Raw genomic sequence first — 17272 nt, forward strand, 5'->3', positions numbered from 1 at the left:
AAGCGCGCTTCGCTTTCATACCCTTCTATGATTTCGTTTTACGTACGGATCAAATATTACGCAATTAATAAATAAAAAAAAAAGTCATAGCGACTTTACAAGCATGCGATTATTAAAAACTGCACAATAAAATACACCGAGCAGAGATTTATGGAGACATATTAAGATTATGATCTTTCTTTAAGAGTCAAATAGTTAGAGCGCACAGAACAAAATTAACTGTGGCGTCACAACCTGGAATTGATTCGTTTTACAATGGCAGAAAGACCTTAAAAAAAAATGTAAGAAATAATCAGCCATCATTATTAACCCCCCTCAGCCTGCAAAAATCCTGTCGGAATCAGAACTTTGACTATAAAAGCCGTTGGCTTTTAATTAGAATCAATAAGCCCTCATCTCTTTGAGGACCCCCCCAACAAAGATGAAAAACATTCTACAGGTCTGTCTACTAGTTCAATATGGTTTAAGCCTCCCCCCATACAGAAATGAAAGTTGGCAAAACTGGCTAACAATCTGAAGCGTATGGGGGCTCCCGATGTCCCCCGACAGAGGATATCGGAGGAGAGAACGATCGAGCAGTTAGAACTTCAATAGTAGAGCCTTTTGTTTTCAGAGGAAATGAGCAGTTCCCAGAGAAATATTGTGTTAGCTTGCTCCTCTCCCGTTGACAAAACACATGAACGTCGAGTGCCCATGTGTACGTTAGAGTCAAGAGAGATTTGCTGAGCGAACGTTCAGCTGACTTTTATCTCCTGTGTATGGTCAGCTTAAAAGGCCTGATGTCAGCCAAGAGATTTTAATGTGTATGGGGTCATCCATAACGTCCCTGACAGATGAAGACACGTTGGATTTCCAACCACTAATTCTTATGCTCAACGGGATATGAGCAGCTGCCAGAAGAGTCTCTCATTGAGAAGCACTCGGCCAAGAGTTCCTGTGTGTGGTGGACTTGGGAGAGATCACTGTTGGCCAACAGCTCTCCAATGTGCATGGGGATTTAGAGTGGTTCATATTCGTAAAAAAAAAAATAGCCAGTTTCAAAGGTTATTCCCGACATTGAATGTACAGGATATGTGATAACTTGCTGATCGGTGGGGTTCCAACCGCTAGGACACCCATCACCAAGAGTAGGGCTCTGAAACGCCCAGTTGAAATAGAATGCCACAGCTTCATTTATTGTCTTTGGGACTGGCAATCCCATAGATCATAGAATCATAGAATAGTAGAGTTGGAAGGGACCTCCTGGGTCATCTGGTCCAACCCCCTGCTCAAAGCAGGATTCACTAGATCATCTCAGACAGATGTCTGTCCAGCCTCTGTTTGAAGACGTCCATTGAAGGGGAACTCACCACCTCTCGTGGCCGCCTGTTCCACTCATTAATCACCCTAACTGTCAAAAAGTTTTTTCTAATATCTAATCTGTGTCTCCTCCCATTTAGTTTCATCCCATTGCTTCTAGTCTTTCCTTGTGCAAATGAGAATAAAGATGATCCTTCTACAATGTGACAGCCCTTGACATATTTGTAGACAGCTATTAAGTCTCCTCTCAGTCTTCTTTTTTGCAAGCTAAACATTCCCAAATCCTGCAACCGTTCCTCATAGGACACGGTTTGCAGACCAGTCACCATTCTGGTCGCTCTTCTCTGAACTTGCTCCAGTTTGTCTATGTCTTTTTTAAAATGTGGTGCCCAAAACTGTACACAGTATTCCAGATGAGGTCTGACCAAAGAGGAGTAAAGACCGATAATGACTTCACGTGATCTAGACTGTATGCTTCTGTTAATACATCCCAGAATTGTATTTGCCTTTTTTGCTGCTGCATCACACTGTTGACAGTCTATGATCTATTAGTATACCCAAGTCTTTTTCACATGTACTGTTGCTTAGCTCTATTCCTCCCATTCTGTATATGCTTTTTTCATTTTTATTGCCCAGATGTAGTACTTTGCATTTTTCCCTGTTAAAAACCATTCTGTTGGTTGCTGCCTACTGCTCCAGTTTATTTAGGTCTTTTTGAATCCTCTCTCTCTCTTCTCTAGTATTAGCTATCCCTCCTAGCTTTGTGTCATCAGCAAATTTAATCAGTTTACCCTCAATTCCTTCATCTAAATCATTGATAAAGATGTTGAACAATACAGGTCCCAGGACGGAGCCCTGTGGTACCCCACTTGAGACATTCATCCAGCTGGATGTGAAGCCATTTACAACCACCCTTTGAGTTCGATCACTAAGCCAGTTATGAATCCACCTAACAGTTGCCTGGTCCATTGCATACTTGGTCATTTTTTCAATAAGGATGGTGTGAGATACTTTGTCAAATGCTTTGCTGAAGTCAAGATATACTATATCTACAGCATTTCCCTGATCCACCCAGTCAGTGATTCTGTCATAGAAGGAAATTAAGTTAGTCTGACATGACTTGTTAGTTACAAACCCATGCTGACTCTGGTTAATCACTTCATTCTTATCCATGTACTTACATACATGTTGTTTAATAATTTTTTCAAAGATCTTTCCTGGTATAGAAGTCAGACTCACCGGCCTATAGTTCCCTGGGTCCACCTTCTTCCCCTTTTTGAAGATAGGAACAACATTTGCTCTTCTCCAGTCTTCTGGGACTTCTCCTGTTCTCCAAGAATTTTCAAAAGATTATGGAGAGTGGTTCTAAAATTTCTTCTACGATCTCCTTCAGTACTCTGGGGTGTAATTCATCTGGACCTGGAGACTTGAACTCATTTATGTTAGCTAAATATTCCCTCACAATCTTTCTGTTTACAGATAACTTGGATTCCTCTATTCCTTTAAAAGGACAGTGAAGATCAGTTGATGTTACATTTTCTTTCTGAGAGAAAACAGATGCAAAATAGGAATTAAAAAGTTCGGCCTTCTCAACATCCTCTCTTACCATTTCTCCATTTTCATCCTGTAAAAATCCTATAGCATCTTTGACTTTTCTTTTACTTTTGACATACCCCCAAAATCCTTTTTTATTGCTTTTGACATCTCTTGCAAGCCTTAATTCATTGTCAGCTTTAGCTAACCTGATACGTGCCCTGCAGGATCTGCAGACTGCATTATAATCTTCTTTAGATATGCCTCCCTCTTTCCATTTAATAAACATTTCTTTCTTTCTTTTTAGCATGTGTTTAAGTTCTGTGTTCATCCATCCTGGTTTCCTTAAATGCTTCCCATTCTTCCTACTTTTCGGGATTGTTAACGATTGTGCTTTGAGAATCTCATTTTTAAAAATTTCCCATCCTTCCTGGACATTTTTGTCCTCAAGGACATCCAGCCATTGGATCCCTCCTATTCTCTTTCTGAGTCTCTTAAAATCTGCCTTTCTAAAATCTAACCTTGAAGTTTGAGTCTTCACATTTCTTCCTCCTCTAGTTATCCAAAATTCTATAATAGCATGATCGCTGCCTCCTGGGGTCCCAGCCACCTTTACCTCCTCAACCATTTCCTCCCTGTTTATAAGGATTAGATCCAAAGTAGCAGATCCCCTTGTTTTCTCCCCTACCTTTTGGAAGATAAAGTTGTCAGCAAGAGAGGATAAGAATTTGCTTGACCTGTTAGTTTTACTTGAGAGAGATTCCCAACAAATGTCTGGATAGTTGAAATCTCCCATGACCACTACGTCATATTTTTTGGAGAACTTGGTCATTTGATACATAAAGAGTTCATCCATATCTTCAGCTTGCCCAGGTGGCCTGTAGTAAATGCCTACAATGGTGTCCTTTCCGTTGTTCTCTCCTTGTATTCTTACCCAAACAGTTTCCACAGAACTCCCAGTCTCTGAAGCTTCAATCTCTGTGCAGATATACGCTTTTCTAACATACAATGCAACACCTCCTCCTCGTTTATCAAGTCTGTTTCTTGCAAATAAGTTGTATCCTTTTAGCCTTTTATTCCAATCATGTGTATCGTCCCACCAAGTTTCAGTGATTCCAATGACATCATATTCCTTTTCCTGCATTAGTAGTTCCAATTCTCCTTGTTTGTTGCCCATGCTTTGTGCATTTGTATAAAAACATTTTAGTTTGTGATTGGTTTCTCTTCCTCCCATATTTTTATTATTTAAATTGTTTTGTCTTTGTTCTTCTTTTCCACTTCCAGTAGCAGAGATCTCAATAGTATTTGTCAGCTGTATGGCTTTTTCTGGCCTTTTGCTTCCCTTCCCACATTGTTCTAGTTTAAAGCTCTTCTGATGAGTGTAGCAAGGCGACTTCCAAATACATGTTTTCCAGTCTTCGCAAGGTGCACCCCATCTCTAGCAAGTAGTCCATCGTATAGGTAATTCATTCCGTGATCCAGAAATCCAAATCCTTGTTGACGGCACCATCGACGTAGCCAGTTGTTTACCTGTAGAATCTTATTCCACCTCATTGTTCCAGATAAGTGTTCCCCAACTCTGGTCCTCAAGAGCCACCAACAAGTCATGTTTTCAGGATTTCCTTCGTATTGCCCAGGTGATAATTGCATCACCTGGTTAGGCAAGAATTTGATCACCCGTGCAATACTAAGGAAATCCTGAAAACATGTTGGTGGCTCTTGAGGACCAGAGTTGGGGAACACTGCCATAGACAGCCACCAACAGGGCATTACCGCTCTCAGTCGATAATGACAGTTCAGCAAAAAGATGTGTTGCCCTGATCCAGCTTCCAATCTGGTACTCTGTGGCAATTGGACCGGAGGGGCAGGCTTCACTTTTACGACCAGCATTCTGGGCATCTCTGACGTTCCGTAGACCCTGTCATGACGTCATGAATGAAACTAGACTGAAGACCCTAAATATCATATAAGCATCACCAACATCTGGAGATCTGAGTTAATGTCATCGAATGTCAACGCGAATTTGCCAAAAAACTAAATAAAGATTCCCCTCCAGCCCGGTCGACGAGAGACAACGCCCCTTCATTTTAAACAAGAGGCCGTATTCTGCAGAGATCTCTGGGAAGACAGAGACAAAGGAAAACTTTGATATGGAGGTTGGAGCCACATGACTGTACTTGGCTAGAGGGAAGCCGAAGCCTTTAGTAATATCTATCAGATGCATTCTAGAGGATTTCAAAGTGAATCACAGCTCAATAATTCGAAACAGCTTGTGAATCCCGAATACCAAATAGGGCAATAAGAACGTTGGAAATACCACCATTATTACTGTGATTAGGTGCCAGATGCATAATTGCTACCAAATGTGCCGCATGTAAGCAATTCGCCCAGAGTACTAACCTTGATTAAACTACTTTGTCCCTAATGTGTAGCATGAGGTGGACGCCTTTGTTAACGATAATTGCGTTTGCTGCTCTTTTTTAGTGTTACTCAGGATTACATATTTTAGGCATTAAGCGTGCATTACGTTGAAGCCGTTTCGGGATTATTGCGGTTAGGTCGGGGTTTACGAGGTGGGTTAAAAGCTTAAAATTATATTGATCTGTAATTTCAATGTCTAATAGAAGCAAGAGATGAACAGATAATGGAGAGGGGAAGAAAACAGAAGGCTGCTGTAATGTTGTAAGAGTTGTAAGCGGGTGGAAGATAATTCGAACCTCGCGTCATAATACGGCACAGGACAAATTGATAAAACGACAGAAGTATTGGCACTCCGTGATCTTAGGATCATTATTTTACTAGGCATCAGTGTGTAAAAATGAGGATAAGAGATTTTCAGATATATGTGAGAGGTCCAGAATGTGGATTTGAGGGGGAATCTGACGCTTTGCTTCCATTTGTGGTCTTGACGTCACTTCCTAAGGGTCTAGTGTGAGCTTTGCCGTACCTTTTTCTTGAATGATCATTTAGAGGACCAAGTTTACCACCAGTTTCAGAAAACTTTTCACATGTCAGAACACATGAGGGTCCAGGTGCAGAAATCCCCACTGAACACTGAAAACGAAGGAGCAGAAGCGGTCAGTAGAGCATTGTGCCTCCACGGATGTGTCCAACTCTTCGAAAAGACACAATGCTCAGTTGTGCACTTACCCTTTGGTTTTGGTGAACGTCTCAACACCAACTTCTGACGAGTCACTGGGATATGTCCAAAAGTTTCTGAAACTGGAGGCATGTTTTAAGAATGAGGGTCTGTGAGTGGGTTTTGTTAGTTTAGGACCTCCATCGATGAGCCAGAGCTGAAATTTGCCTGGATTTGTCCGCAGACACGAGAGGGCCTATGTACACGTTAATAAGGCCCTTGACCCAGATAGGGCCACCATTTAGAAGAAAGTTGGTCATGATCAGGCTACAATATATTGCTCTCCGAGGGGAACCCTTCCATGTATTATCCACCTGTATCGAGTTTACTTACGCGGTCCTACAGTCTTCGAAAGCCGCGGGATGTGGGGTGTCCAATAAAGTAGATCCCATGGGAAACAAGAGTGTAATAAGTGTGTGTTTTATATGTTTTATATAGTGAATGCATTCATAATAAATAAGAAATGATGCAACCAATAAAACCAATCATCCGTAGAAGAAAAAAAACAATGCCCAATCTGCAGGCTTAGATTTCTGCCGTCTGCAAAGCAGAAAATCCATTGCTGCCGTCTACTCAGTCTATTTAATTGCAGCTTAATGCGGATTGATCTGGACATTAATTAGCCTGTAAAACAGATTGATTTTTTAATAGAGTTTTATACTCTCTGTAGTGACAATATAGACCTATTGATTTAGTTTCAACAGTAAATACTCTGCAGAAAGCCGCTTAGCCCTTTGTGAACCATCTAATCCTATTTTCCACTGCCTTCACCCGCCCCCCCCCCCCCCCCCTTGCCTAAAGTTTGGGTTTTTATTCGATATGTAATTAGTAACCTTTTATACTGGTGGCCATCGGGTTCAAGCTGCTTATTAATTACTGCGCTGGAAAATTCAATGGTTGCGGATGAAAGAATTGAGAATACTGAAGAGTAGCTTCTACTGATCGATAAAACTTATCAGTAGCTCTTCTTCAGGAAGCCAAAAAGGAATAGAATTTACCCGATGGTAAATCTTCTAATATTTTAAGTAGGATTAAATGTAGTTTGACAATATATACAATATTGGGCAGATCCCACATATCAGGGTAACCACCTGTCCGACTGGATAGGCCACCAATTTGGCCATCACAGGGCTGGTAGTCACTGGAAGTTGAAGGACTGAAGCTCATCTAGGTCTATATCCAATCTTCCAACAAGATGTATACACACGTTCAGTGGTTCTAGGTACAAGGACCAAACAGTTCTTTACTACAGCCCAATCTGAAAGCTCTATAATGCCTGTTGATGAAAACTAAAGCTATGGAAGAATAGCTATAGTGACTCCCAAAATTGCGGAAGAACACCCCCCACCATCTCGAAAATGTGACCAATAGTTTGAAAGTTCTTTAAAGGGGTATTCACAAAACTGAAACCAATAGGGGATAACTTGTGATTTTGGGAAACCCCTTTGTTACAGGATCCTATAGTGTCTCATTCTCAGGATCAAGTGTTGGGACCTTCTGCAAATCAGTAAGTTATCCCCTATCCCAATTTTGTGGATACCGGTCTAACTCTGGAGTTTTGTTGCCATACAGTCTTAAAGCCACTATACATGAGATTGCAGTCGGCCAAACGGTGATTCGGCAGACGCTTCAGAGGGCAGCCATCTGGTTCGGCAGACCCTTCAGAGAGCAGCCATCACGGCTGGCTCTCCCTTACTCAAGAGAACAAGATCCTATGTTCTCTACCGGAGACTTCGACAGAAATCTCTGGCGACAGCTTATCTCTGGGAGACAATATGATTGGCAGTCCAAAATCGGACATGCTGGATTGATATATACCCCCTCGCCTACCCAGGATTCCCATACATAGACAGTCTGCGAAACCCATCGATATCAGCAGGTTTAGCCAACATTAGCCTAATGTGTATTGGGGGTGGGGTTAATTCCAAGGTATGATTAAAAGGTACCTGTCCATCAAAATTTTTATTTCCTTGCTTAAAGGGGCTGTCCATTCAAGATAACTTTCCCAACTGTGCTGTAAATATCAGTAAAAGTCACTTATTCCAGAGTCCTCCACCGATTTACAAGTTTCCCAATGCCAGTCAGACATATGGTGGCTTCTTTTCTCATATTTTGACACCTCACAAGACTCATGGTATACTGTCAGACATAAAAGACTTTCTTAAGTGTAGTCTCACTATGTAACCACAATGGGGAACACCAAAAAAAATGGCAACTTCAAGAGAGCAATCGATGGACAGGTTTGTGCCAATAGTTAAAGGAGTGGACTCGCTTATATACCTAAAGAAACACACAGAGCAGGTACTCTCCCTCCCCGGGACCATCGTCGTCTCCCCTCCGCTGCTTGAGTCACAGCGTTTTGCCTTCAGCGGTGAGGTCATGTCGACAGCACGCATAACCGCTGCAACCAATCACCAGGCTCTGCAGCTTGTGACATCTACCTCGACCGGTACCTGCTCAGTTTTTTATTTTAGGTATATAAGAACATTTGGGGTACACTTTCCTTAAAATAAAATTAAGTTTTTTACTGGACATTTTAAAAGGTTCCATAACAGCAAAACACTATTAATTCAGTTAAAAGGTTGTAATCATTTTTTACAATCTGTTGCTTAAAAAATGATGGGCAGTCCCCCCCCCCCCCGACTCTTTGTCACTTTCTTAACACTGACCCTTTGAAGAAGAGGTTTTTCTTCTTTTGAAAAGCTTCTACTTTCTGGACCGAGGATCCATTGAAAGCAAAAATAAGACAAGAAAACAGTGGGAGCCCATACTTGTTTAAGTTGGAGAAAGGATTCTTTGGTACAAGTGCTAGTGACTGGAACACTTGGGGACTTTCGAAAAACCTCCTTGAAGTTATACTGCATTGAAATGTGTGCTTTCTTTTATGCTGAATAATAATTATAAAAAAAAAAAAAGAAATTTCAAGGCATCTTAAAGACTATTTTTCTCCAGATCCCAATAGTCAGCATTTACTTCCTTGCTGCCGAGCCCCTCGGTGTTTGTGAAATAGCAGGGGACGGCTAATTGACCATTTTCTATTAAACACAAAACATAGTAGAGGAACATCTGGAGATTAAAAGAAGCTTTTTGAAAGGCTCAGACTTCGTTTTCTCGGCCAAACTCGTGACAACTCTTTTCAGAGAACACAGAGTTTTAGAATTTGGTATTGAAGAAATGAGAAGAAACCGAAGAATCCTAAAAAATTTAAAGGGGAAGATTTATCAACACTCTCCAGACAGAGCAAGCTTTCACTAGACTGTCTTAAAATGTTCCAGATTTATCATCGTAGTTCATGACACTTAATCTGCTGTATTTTGAAGGAGGTCCTGTCGACAGGATTTTGGATTGCAAAGTGAAGACTTGTCTATAATGGCGCTTTTATACAGATTTTTAAGAACAGGGCATTAGTTTGGGACGTTCTATGCCGAGGAGGAGCAAGTGCAGCGGGGCTGGAGGCTGTCCTTGGTCTTCTCCCGCCACTCCGCCTGCCTCCGGTCCTTGATTGACAGTTCACTGCTTTCACAATGACCTTCTTCCTCTGATCAAAATCTTGCGAAGGCGCCTTCATTCCCGGGGAAGGCGAATATTCGCATTAACTTCCACATGACGTCATTGAGCTGAGAAATTGATCTGCGCATGCGCCGCCCGTGGCAGTGGTGGGGTCTGCGAGAGATTTTGACCAGAAGAAGCAGTAAAAACTGGAGGCTGGTGAAGTCCAAGGACAGCCTCCAGCCCAGCTGCACTTATTCCTCATTAGCATAGAACGTCAATGGATGATTACTTTAAGAACGAGAACCCGAGTTTCTTTAAAAAAAAGAAAGGTATAAATTTAAATGGTTAACCCAGGACTATTTAAATTTTTATTTATTTTTTTACTATTGGCCTAAAAACTAACAGGCAGGTAGTTGCTAACTACCTGCATGTTCTGCCCGTCACCAGCATTGACCGCCCCTTCCGGTGATTCAGCTGCTCCACGTCAACAGAGCAGCTGTTCCTCTTCCAGGCTGCTCTGTCGATGGGGTGTGACTGCCACCGTCATGCTGATTGACAGCTGGCTCCCTGCAGTTATGCAGCGGGGAGCCAGCTGTCAATCAGCAGATTTTTTTTTTCGTGAGATAAACCGCTACCGGAGAAGGCAGGAACGCTAAAAACGAGCTAGGCTTCCTGTATATAAGAGTCGGAGGAGTGAGCCGTCAGCCTAACAACTATCTAATGAGTGTAGGGGCCTTACGTTTACATCACCTACTAGTTGGCCCACTTTGTGCCAAAATTTTTGTGCAGTGCATTTTTTGGCGCACAGTCTTATATGTTAAGACCACAGCCCTCTTCAGCTAGGTAACGCCCACTTGTCAGACAAGGAGCAGAAACTTTCTAAAACACAAATATGGCGCGAGCAGTGAAATTCTGGCGCATTTATCTCCAGATACATATAAACATATACAAAAGCGTTCCTCCAATTTTAAGAATGTACACAGCCACAGGAAAGTGGAAATTTGCCAAAATCTATCCCATAAGACATTAAACTTTTCTATGGTAGAACAGATCGATCTGGGAGATCTCTGAAAATTTTTGAACAGCCGATGAATATTAAAATTTCAAAACATTTTTCAAAAAAGCGTATTCTGTCTTTAAAAAATATTTTAACGTTCAGATGTATTCATATTTTAGAATTATGATTTATTAATATTTTAGAATTGTGATCGATATTTTAACCTTAGGATTTATTAATTTTAAATAATCATTGCTCGTTAGTAAGTCCGAAAATATGAACCAACAATGCAAATCATTTACGGAACAAATGAGAAAAAAACAATCTAAGTCTTGAGTTTACCCAAGGGACGACAAGATATTGGCGAGGACTCGGTGCCTTAAGATTATGGCCATTTTCCAGCGTCAATCTCAGATCTACAAGCTATATCAACATTTTTTACTGATGGAGCAACATGCCAAGTCACCTCAACCGTGTTTGTCGAGTCTTTTTCTTTTCCACTTGAAAGTAAACACAGGTGAGCAAATTGAAACAGAGGGGGATTGAACGTATCAACCTCGGACAAAATGCCGATCAATAGCGCTGTCGGATTAAATGCTCGGCTTAATCAGAAGTAACTTCTGTAACTAACTTAAAAGTAAACAACAGAAGACTTTAAAGTAGAAGCATTTCCTGGCAAAGATAAAGCACAAATCCAAAAGTTTAATGAGGCGTACGGACCTTCACAAAACACATTTCACCGGATCTTGGGTTCCAATAAAATAGCGGTTACAGTCGGGGAGGTACCAAAATGAGCAGTTCACATTGGCCGAAACACCCTCACACTAAAAGGCTCGTTCAACGGGTGTTGATAAATCAGCGACTGTTTAAAGGGAATCTGTCAGCAGGTTTTCGTTATGTAATCCGACAGCTTCATGACATAGGGGCCAACACCCTGATTCCAGCGATGTATCACTTAGTTTATTTGGTGCAGCAGATGTGATAGAATCACAGTTTTCTCTGCTGCAGAGCTGTGTATAACCCCGCCCACAGCCCTGATTGGTAGCTTTCTGTCACTATACAGTGAATACAGCAGCCAATCAAAGGAGGGGGCGTGGTTGAACCAGGAAGCATGAGAAAACTAGTCCTGTAGTGAAAATCTCCTGCTAATAAAACACTAATTTTAATGAAGCATCAGCCCAGTAAGTGATACATCGCTGGAATCAGGATCTCTGTCCCTACATCATGCTGCTCTCAGATTAGCTACTGACAGATTCCCTTTAAGGCCCTTTCACATGGGCCGATACATACAAGGATAAGTACAAAACAATCAATGATACTCAGTTCAATAATCAAGTGTTTTGCTCACTGGTCAGCTAACTGGCCGCAATTCTTCACGAGACAGGACGCTCAGTCAATTATCGGCTGTCATTAACTGGCTGGTTCAAATATCGAACAAAATTAGAATTACCAACCTAAATTTTTGTTGTTGGTTTGGACAATTTAGAACCCCAAAAAATTGATGAAAAAGCAACGTTCTTGCAGACCAAGAAGGCCGATAAAATCAAAATATGTCTCAGAATATTAATGAAACGTTGTCCGTGCGTGCAGACTATCTTTACATTACAAGATGGCGGCCAAATACAATAGATAAAAGCGGTCGAGCGCCACATACGCAAAATAATGTTACGTGGGGGCATGAGTTTGACTTACAGGGAAAGGCTGATGAGTTGTGAGGAGGCAGATCCAAGAGAGGGGATGGCACTAAATTCATTGTAGCCCAATTGCCTAAAAGAAATATACAAAACATAACTATTAATATGGACATAAGGTTAGAAATAGCAAACATTACAAAATTGTACATTTTACACATTTTTCAATTACAAAGAAGGTAGACGTTTTCAGTTTTAAATCTCAAAGAAGACATCAGTAAAATAAACTATTTTAAAGGGCATTTATCAGTAGATTTGATCCTCCTAAGCCGTCTATATTGGCATGTAGGTCATAGGAAGCTGAATAAAATGATACCTTAATATCTGCGATCCGATGTTTTATTCCAGAGAAATCCACATTTTTCTTAATATGTAAATGAGCTGTTAGGATCTATGGGCCGGACATAGATCTCCCCGAGAATCTACCTCCATAGCTTATTTTAAATAAAAGGGGGCGTTACCAATGTGAGACATGTAGATCAGGAGAGCCGACTGTCAGTCATTACATGTCTCACACTGGTAACATTTCATTTATAGTAAGGTCTGGAGGCAGATTCTCATGAAGATCTATGTCCGGCCCATAGATCTTAACAGCTTATTTACATGTTAAAAGAAAATGCGGATTTCTCTGGATTACGACATCGGATCAAAGATATCAAGGTATAGTTTTATTCAACTTTTTTATGACCTTCATGTCCATGTAGACGGGTTGATCCTACTGACAGATTCCCTTTAAGTAAAGAAAAATAAACATTGATTTAAAGGGGTTCCCAAACCTCAATTTTTATTTTATTATTAATTACAAAAAGCCGCAAATGGTATACAAAAAAAAAGGCTAAGACTCATCTTACCTATCCCCTTCCAGTGCCCATGCTTCTCTGTTCCCACATGGTCTTTGCTTACCAGACTCCAGGCATGAGGAACCGCTGCAGCCAATCATTGGCTTTAGTGGTGAGGTTGAGACACCGCTGAGATAATCACTGCCGTGGTTACATGTTGATTCAACGTGACACTTAGGGAGACAGGTGAACAGAAAGCGTTGGAGGACCAGGGAAGCATCGGCACAGGAACGGCAGGAGATCGGTTAGGCAAGTTTATTATTCTAGAACATTGGCATTACACATCACAATTTTTTATTCCCTAAATGTGTCACTTTATATATGTGCTTTTTGCACCTGTGAACACAACAAGGAAAAATGTACCTTGTCATTACACTGTATTTTTTAACTGCGGAGGTCATGTGTTGACCTTCGACCTTGGGATCAGCTTTCCTCTTAAATCTCTTCCACATCTACCAATTGCTATGTAAATAAAGGCAAGAGTGCAATCTGCTGGTCATTAGGACAAACTAACCGAAAATGTGCAGAACAGTTTAATGCTCACTTTTTTAATACACAGCACATGTTGGTAAACAATTGTAAAAAAAAAAAAAAAAAAGGAGGGGAACCGATGAGAGACCCTTTGTTATATATAAAAAAATATATATATAGATATAAGTGGATAAAATAATTATTTTAGTATCGTACCTGTCCGATGAGCCATTTCTCTAATTAAGGCAATTGTTAGGCAGATGATTGGTGGCTCAATCTTTGGCCACCCTCCTCGATTCTCTTGCTCGTCAGCGGCATACTGAAGCAATTAACTGCTTACTTCCAGCTCGGGAATGTAAGGGGGCACCTCCACACGATTTGCTGAATTAGCAGCTTTATTTTATGCTTTTACAAAGAACGAGTTTTTCCCCCCAAGTTGCACATTTTGTGGCAAATCCCCCCTATATGAAAATAATAACAGGAACCAAAGAGAATTGTTGACGCCCCAACAGATACCCCTGTGGTGGTCTTCATTTAGTAGGAACCTGTCTTCTAAACTAGGTACATTTCAGAATATGGGATGGTAATGAATGTTAAGGTAAATGTTTTGTAAGGTAAAGAAGGCTGAACTGAATTAAGCAAATGGACGGAGGAGATGGAGCACATTCTGCATTTTTAACGGACTAGAAAATGCAAACAATATCGTAACACGTATCCATTGAATACTTGACAAAACCTTCTTTAGATAAATATTTGTGGGCATGGCCTCCTACAGAAGAGGCAACGAACATGAAAGTTTAACGATCATTTGAGAAAACCTTTCGAAAGTTTTGATTGGTGTAGACCCAAGTCCCATGCCCTGCACAGATCGCTAAGGCAAAGTGGCAGAAGCAGATCACTCAGACCTTTCTGAGCTCCTAGGAGTACGGCCTTAAACTTTTTATGAGAATTTCCACTGCTCGGTTGGCTGTTGAATGACGCCAAAAGTTGATTTTATCATAGGGTTCAGATGAGCCCTTCAGATTCAGCAATCAGTGGGGGTCTCAGGACCTGAACCTCTGTGGACGAAACAGAAATGACAATTATCTTGAACGATAACTTCTCAGGACCAAAATGTAATAAACACATCATGATGAAGTTGTTTTCCCCTTTAGACGATTTCGCATTGCTATAAATGGTCACTAAACCATAATCACATGTCGTCCCCAGCAATCAGCTTGTAAACCATAAACCAGTGCAGAAACCTAGCAGAACGTGTTCAATTCCCCTGCAGCGCCACACACAGGACAAATGAAGTATAACAGGATGCCCACCCTTGTAGCGCATGGATTTGCTGGGTCCTTCAGAGCAAAAAGGAGCTCACTGTTGCCGCACTCAAATAATTATAATAGAATATTTTCCTGAACGGTGACTCCCAACTATTAAAGGGGTTTCAAAGGATTCTTCAAAATAAAGAAGCATCCGTGATTTAACCCCTTAAGCCACCTCCCTGGCCTCAATGGTGACATTTGCATGCATGGCGCATGATCACCAAGGCTATCCATTGACTGCAGTGGTCTTGTAAATGATGGATGAGATGTCTTCACTTCTGCTATTGGCCAGGATTATGGAGACAGATTTATGTTTTTTAATTTTTTAATAAAATTTCCACTTTCCCTTTTGAAAAATCCCCCCCAAAAAAACCTTACATCAGGATTCCTCCTTAAAAAAAATTTGAAAATGGGTTTTTAAAACCGGCCCACTCCTTTAGGCTGGGGCTACGCGGAGACTTTTCTCGCGACCTAGGCTCGGTTGGTACCGCTGCTACATCGCAGTGCAATACAAGTGACTAGGGTTGACCTCAAGGGTACCGTGACAGGCAAGTGCAACCTCATCAAATTCTTTTTGCTTTATTTCTGTACCGCAATGCAACCCAATTTACTTGTAGTGGGCTGATATGTAGCAGCGGCCTCTAGCAAATCTTGGTCGTGAGACAGGTGTTGCGGCCAAGGTCACCGTGTAGGCCTAGCCTAAAACAAGACCTTTCACCAGGTCAAGTGTGGCTTGGAGTAATCAAGGGAGCATTGGGAATGAGGAAAAAAACAAAAACTGGACGCTTTCGATCTAGAGACAGGTCATCTTTACTATGACCAACTTCTGACTCAATGAGCAACCTAATTTTCTGGGCAGATGACCACAGTTTTAGCCAAATAACTTAGGATTCTTGACAGGGGGTGGAAAGGGTTTTCTCCTTTGAAGGAGTAGTGGAGATTCCTGAGATGATAGATATTTTCAAGGGGGTAAGGTTTCTTCAAAGTAGAAAAACCTGTTCTACTACTTCTATATGTCAAAAGAGGACATCTACCGAAATCTAAATTGCCAAATAAGGGGAAAAGCAAGATTTCCCTCCCATAAATAAACCTATGAAGACATTTCCATATGGGCTTTTGAAAACCGATTATAGGCTTTAGACTGGTTGGGTTGAAACGTCCGATCACACTGATAACGCGGCCTCATTAAAATGTAATTAAATATGGCTGGTTTGTACATCAAGAAAAATTGTTTAGTGAGGTGTAAGGAGGAGAGCGCGGCTTCTGTCTGGCATTGTGCAGGACGAGTAAAGACATTTCTGGAAGCGATACGGAGGATCGTGTTATGACAAACCAGTCAGTCATTTTCCCATTAACTTGTCTTCGCCGGTGAGGTTTTTTTTTTGTCCCCTTTTGACATGGCGTAAAAAAGGACTTTATTAATTCTGCAACTATACGTGGCTTTTTATTGCTGCCGGGATAATTGTTTTTTTGGCTACCTCTGTATTTTCTGCGTCTCATAAACAGCCGCCCGGGCTGAGGAGGGTTTCTCCGTATAAAATATTTATGGACCAGCTGCCAATTTGGTGTCAAGTGAAAACAGAGGCTCTTAAAATCCAGACCATTTGTACCCTGCGAGCTGGTGTACTAAGCAATGTTAATCTCCAAAAAATGAAAGGGGAGTAGGAAGAGGTGTAAAAAGGCAGAAATGGGGATTACAGACCAAGATTGGGAACATAAATAATATACTCAAAGGAAAAGTAGATGCTGCTTTCAAGATTATGTAGAACTGTTTGTTGGTCAGAAAAAAAATCTAATAAAAAAAAATATATATATTTATTTAAAAAAGTAAATTTAGTTAACTAGCCATATAAAAAAAATACTAGTTTTCAGCTGCTGGAGCACACATTAGGCTGGCATTTTTTTGTTTCAGGTTTGCTGTGTAGACTGAGGCAGAGTCAGCAGAGCCATCTCATTATCTTTAACAAAAGATGATCGCTCCACTGTGCTGATTGAGGTTTTAATTAAAGAGTAACAACACTATATACACAAAAACACAGCTGTGTATGTAGTTCTTAAGGCATTTCCTAGTTTCTGGGGGAGGTGGCTTCTTTTCTGGACACAGTCTAGACACTTTACTGCTTCCGCTACTCATGTTCTAGTTTACGTACCAGCTTAAAGGGAGCCTGTCAGGTTCTCCAAGCCTCCTACCCTGCCCCCATTAGATTAGATAGCCCTACTCCAAGATTCCAACAATGTCCTAGTTAAATGTCGAAACGTGTGGGGAAAAAAAACCTTTATTCCTGTCGCTCGGCAGATGCTAATGACTTAGCTCTAGTCATATACCATAATCGCACCCCCATGGCCGTGACTGATGGCCTCTTCACTTCAAGAGCTGCCAAGAGGACATCAACAAGTGACGAGTCCTTCAATCATTCGCACGGGGCCACAATGCCCTGCCCGGACTAGAGCCAAGTCATTAGCATACGCCGAGTGACCGGAACGAATGATTTTTTGTTTTT

The 17272-nt window shown here is 41.2% G+C and overlaps 1 protein-coding gene across 3 annotated transcripts in view; it reads right to left on the minus strand.

Moving 5' to 3' along the window:
* Nucleotides 1-17272, minus strand: part of LRIG1 (leucine rich repeats and immunoglobulin like domains 1) — a 79382-nt gene that overhangs the window by 26971 nt on the left and 35139 nt on the right. For all 3 annotated transcript variants that reach the window (XM_073644703.1, XM_073644704.1, XM_073644702.1), the window contains one exon: nt 12153-12227. In XM_073644703.1, coding sequence (XP_073500804.1) covers nt 12153-12227 — 75 coding nt within the window. The remainder of the gene's footprint in view (nt 1-12152; nt 12228-17272) is intronic.

This window comes from Phyllobates terribilis, unplaced genomic scaffold, assembly GCF_046119375.1.
Source record: "Phyllobates terribilis strain yellow unplaced genomic scaffold, ASM4611937v1 Scaffold_8__6_contigs__length_399053987, whole genome shotgun sequence".
In the NCBI taxonomy this organism is placed as follows: Eukaryota; Metazoa; Chordata; class Amphibia; order Anura; family Dendrobatidae; genus Phyllobates; species Phyllobates terribilis.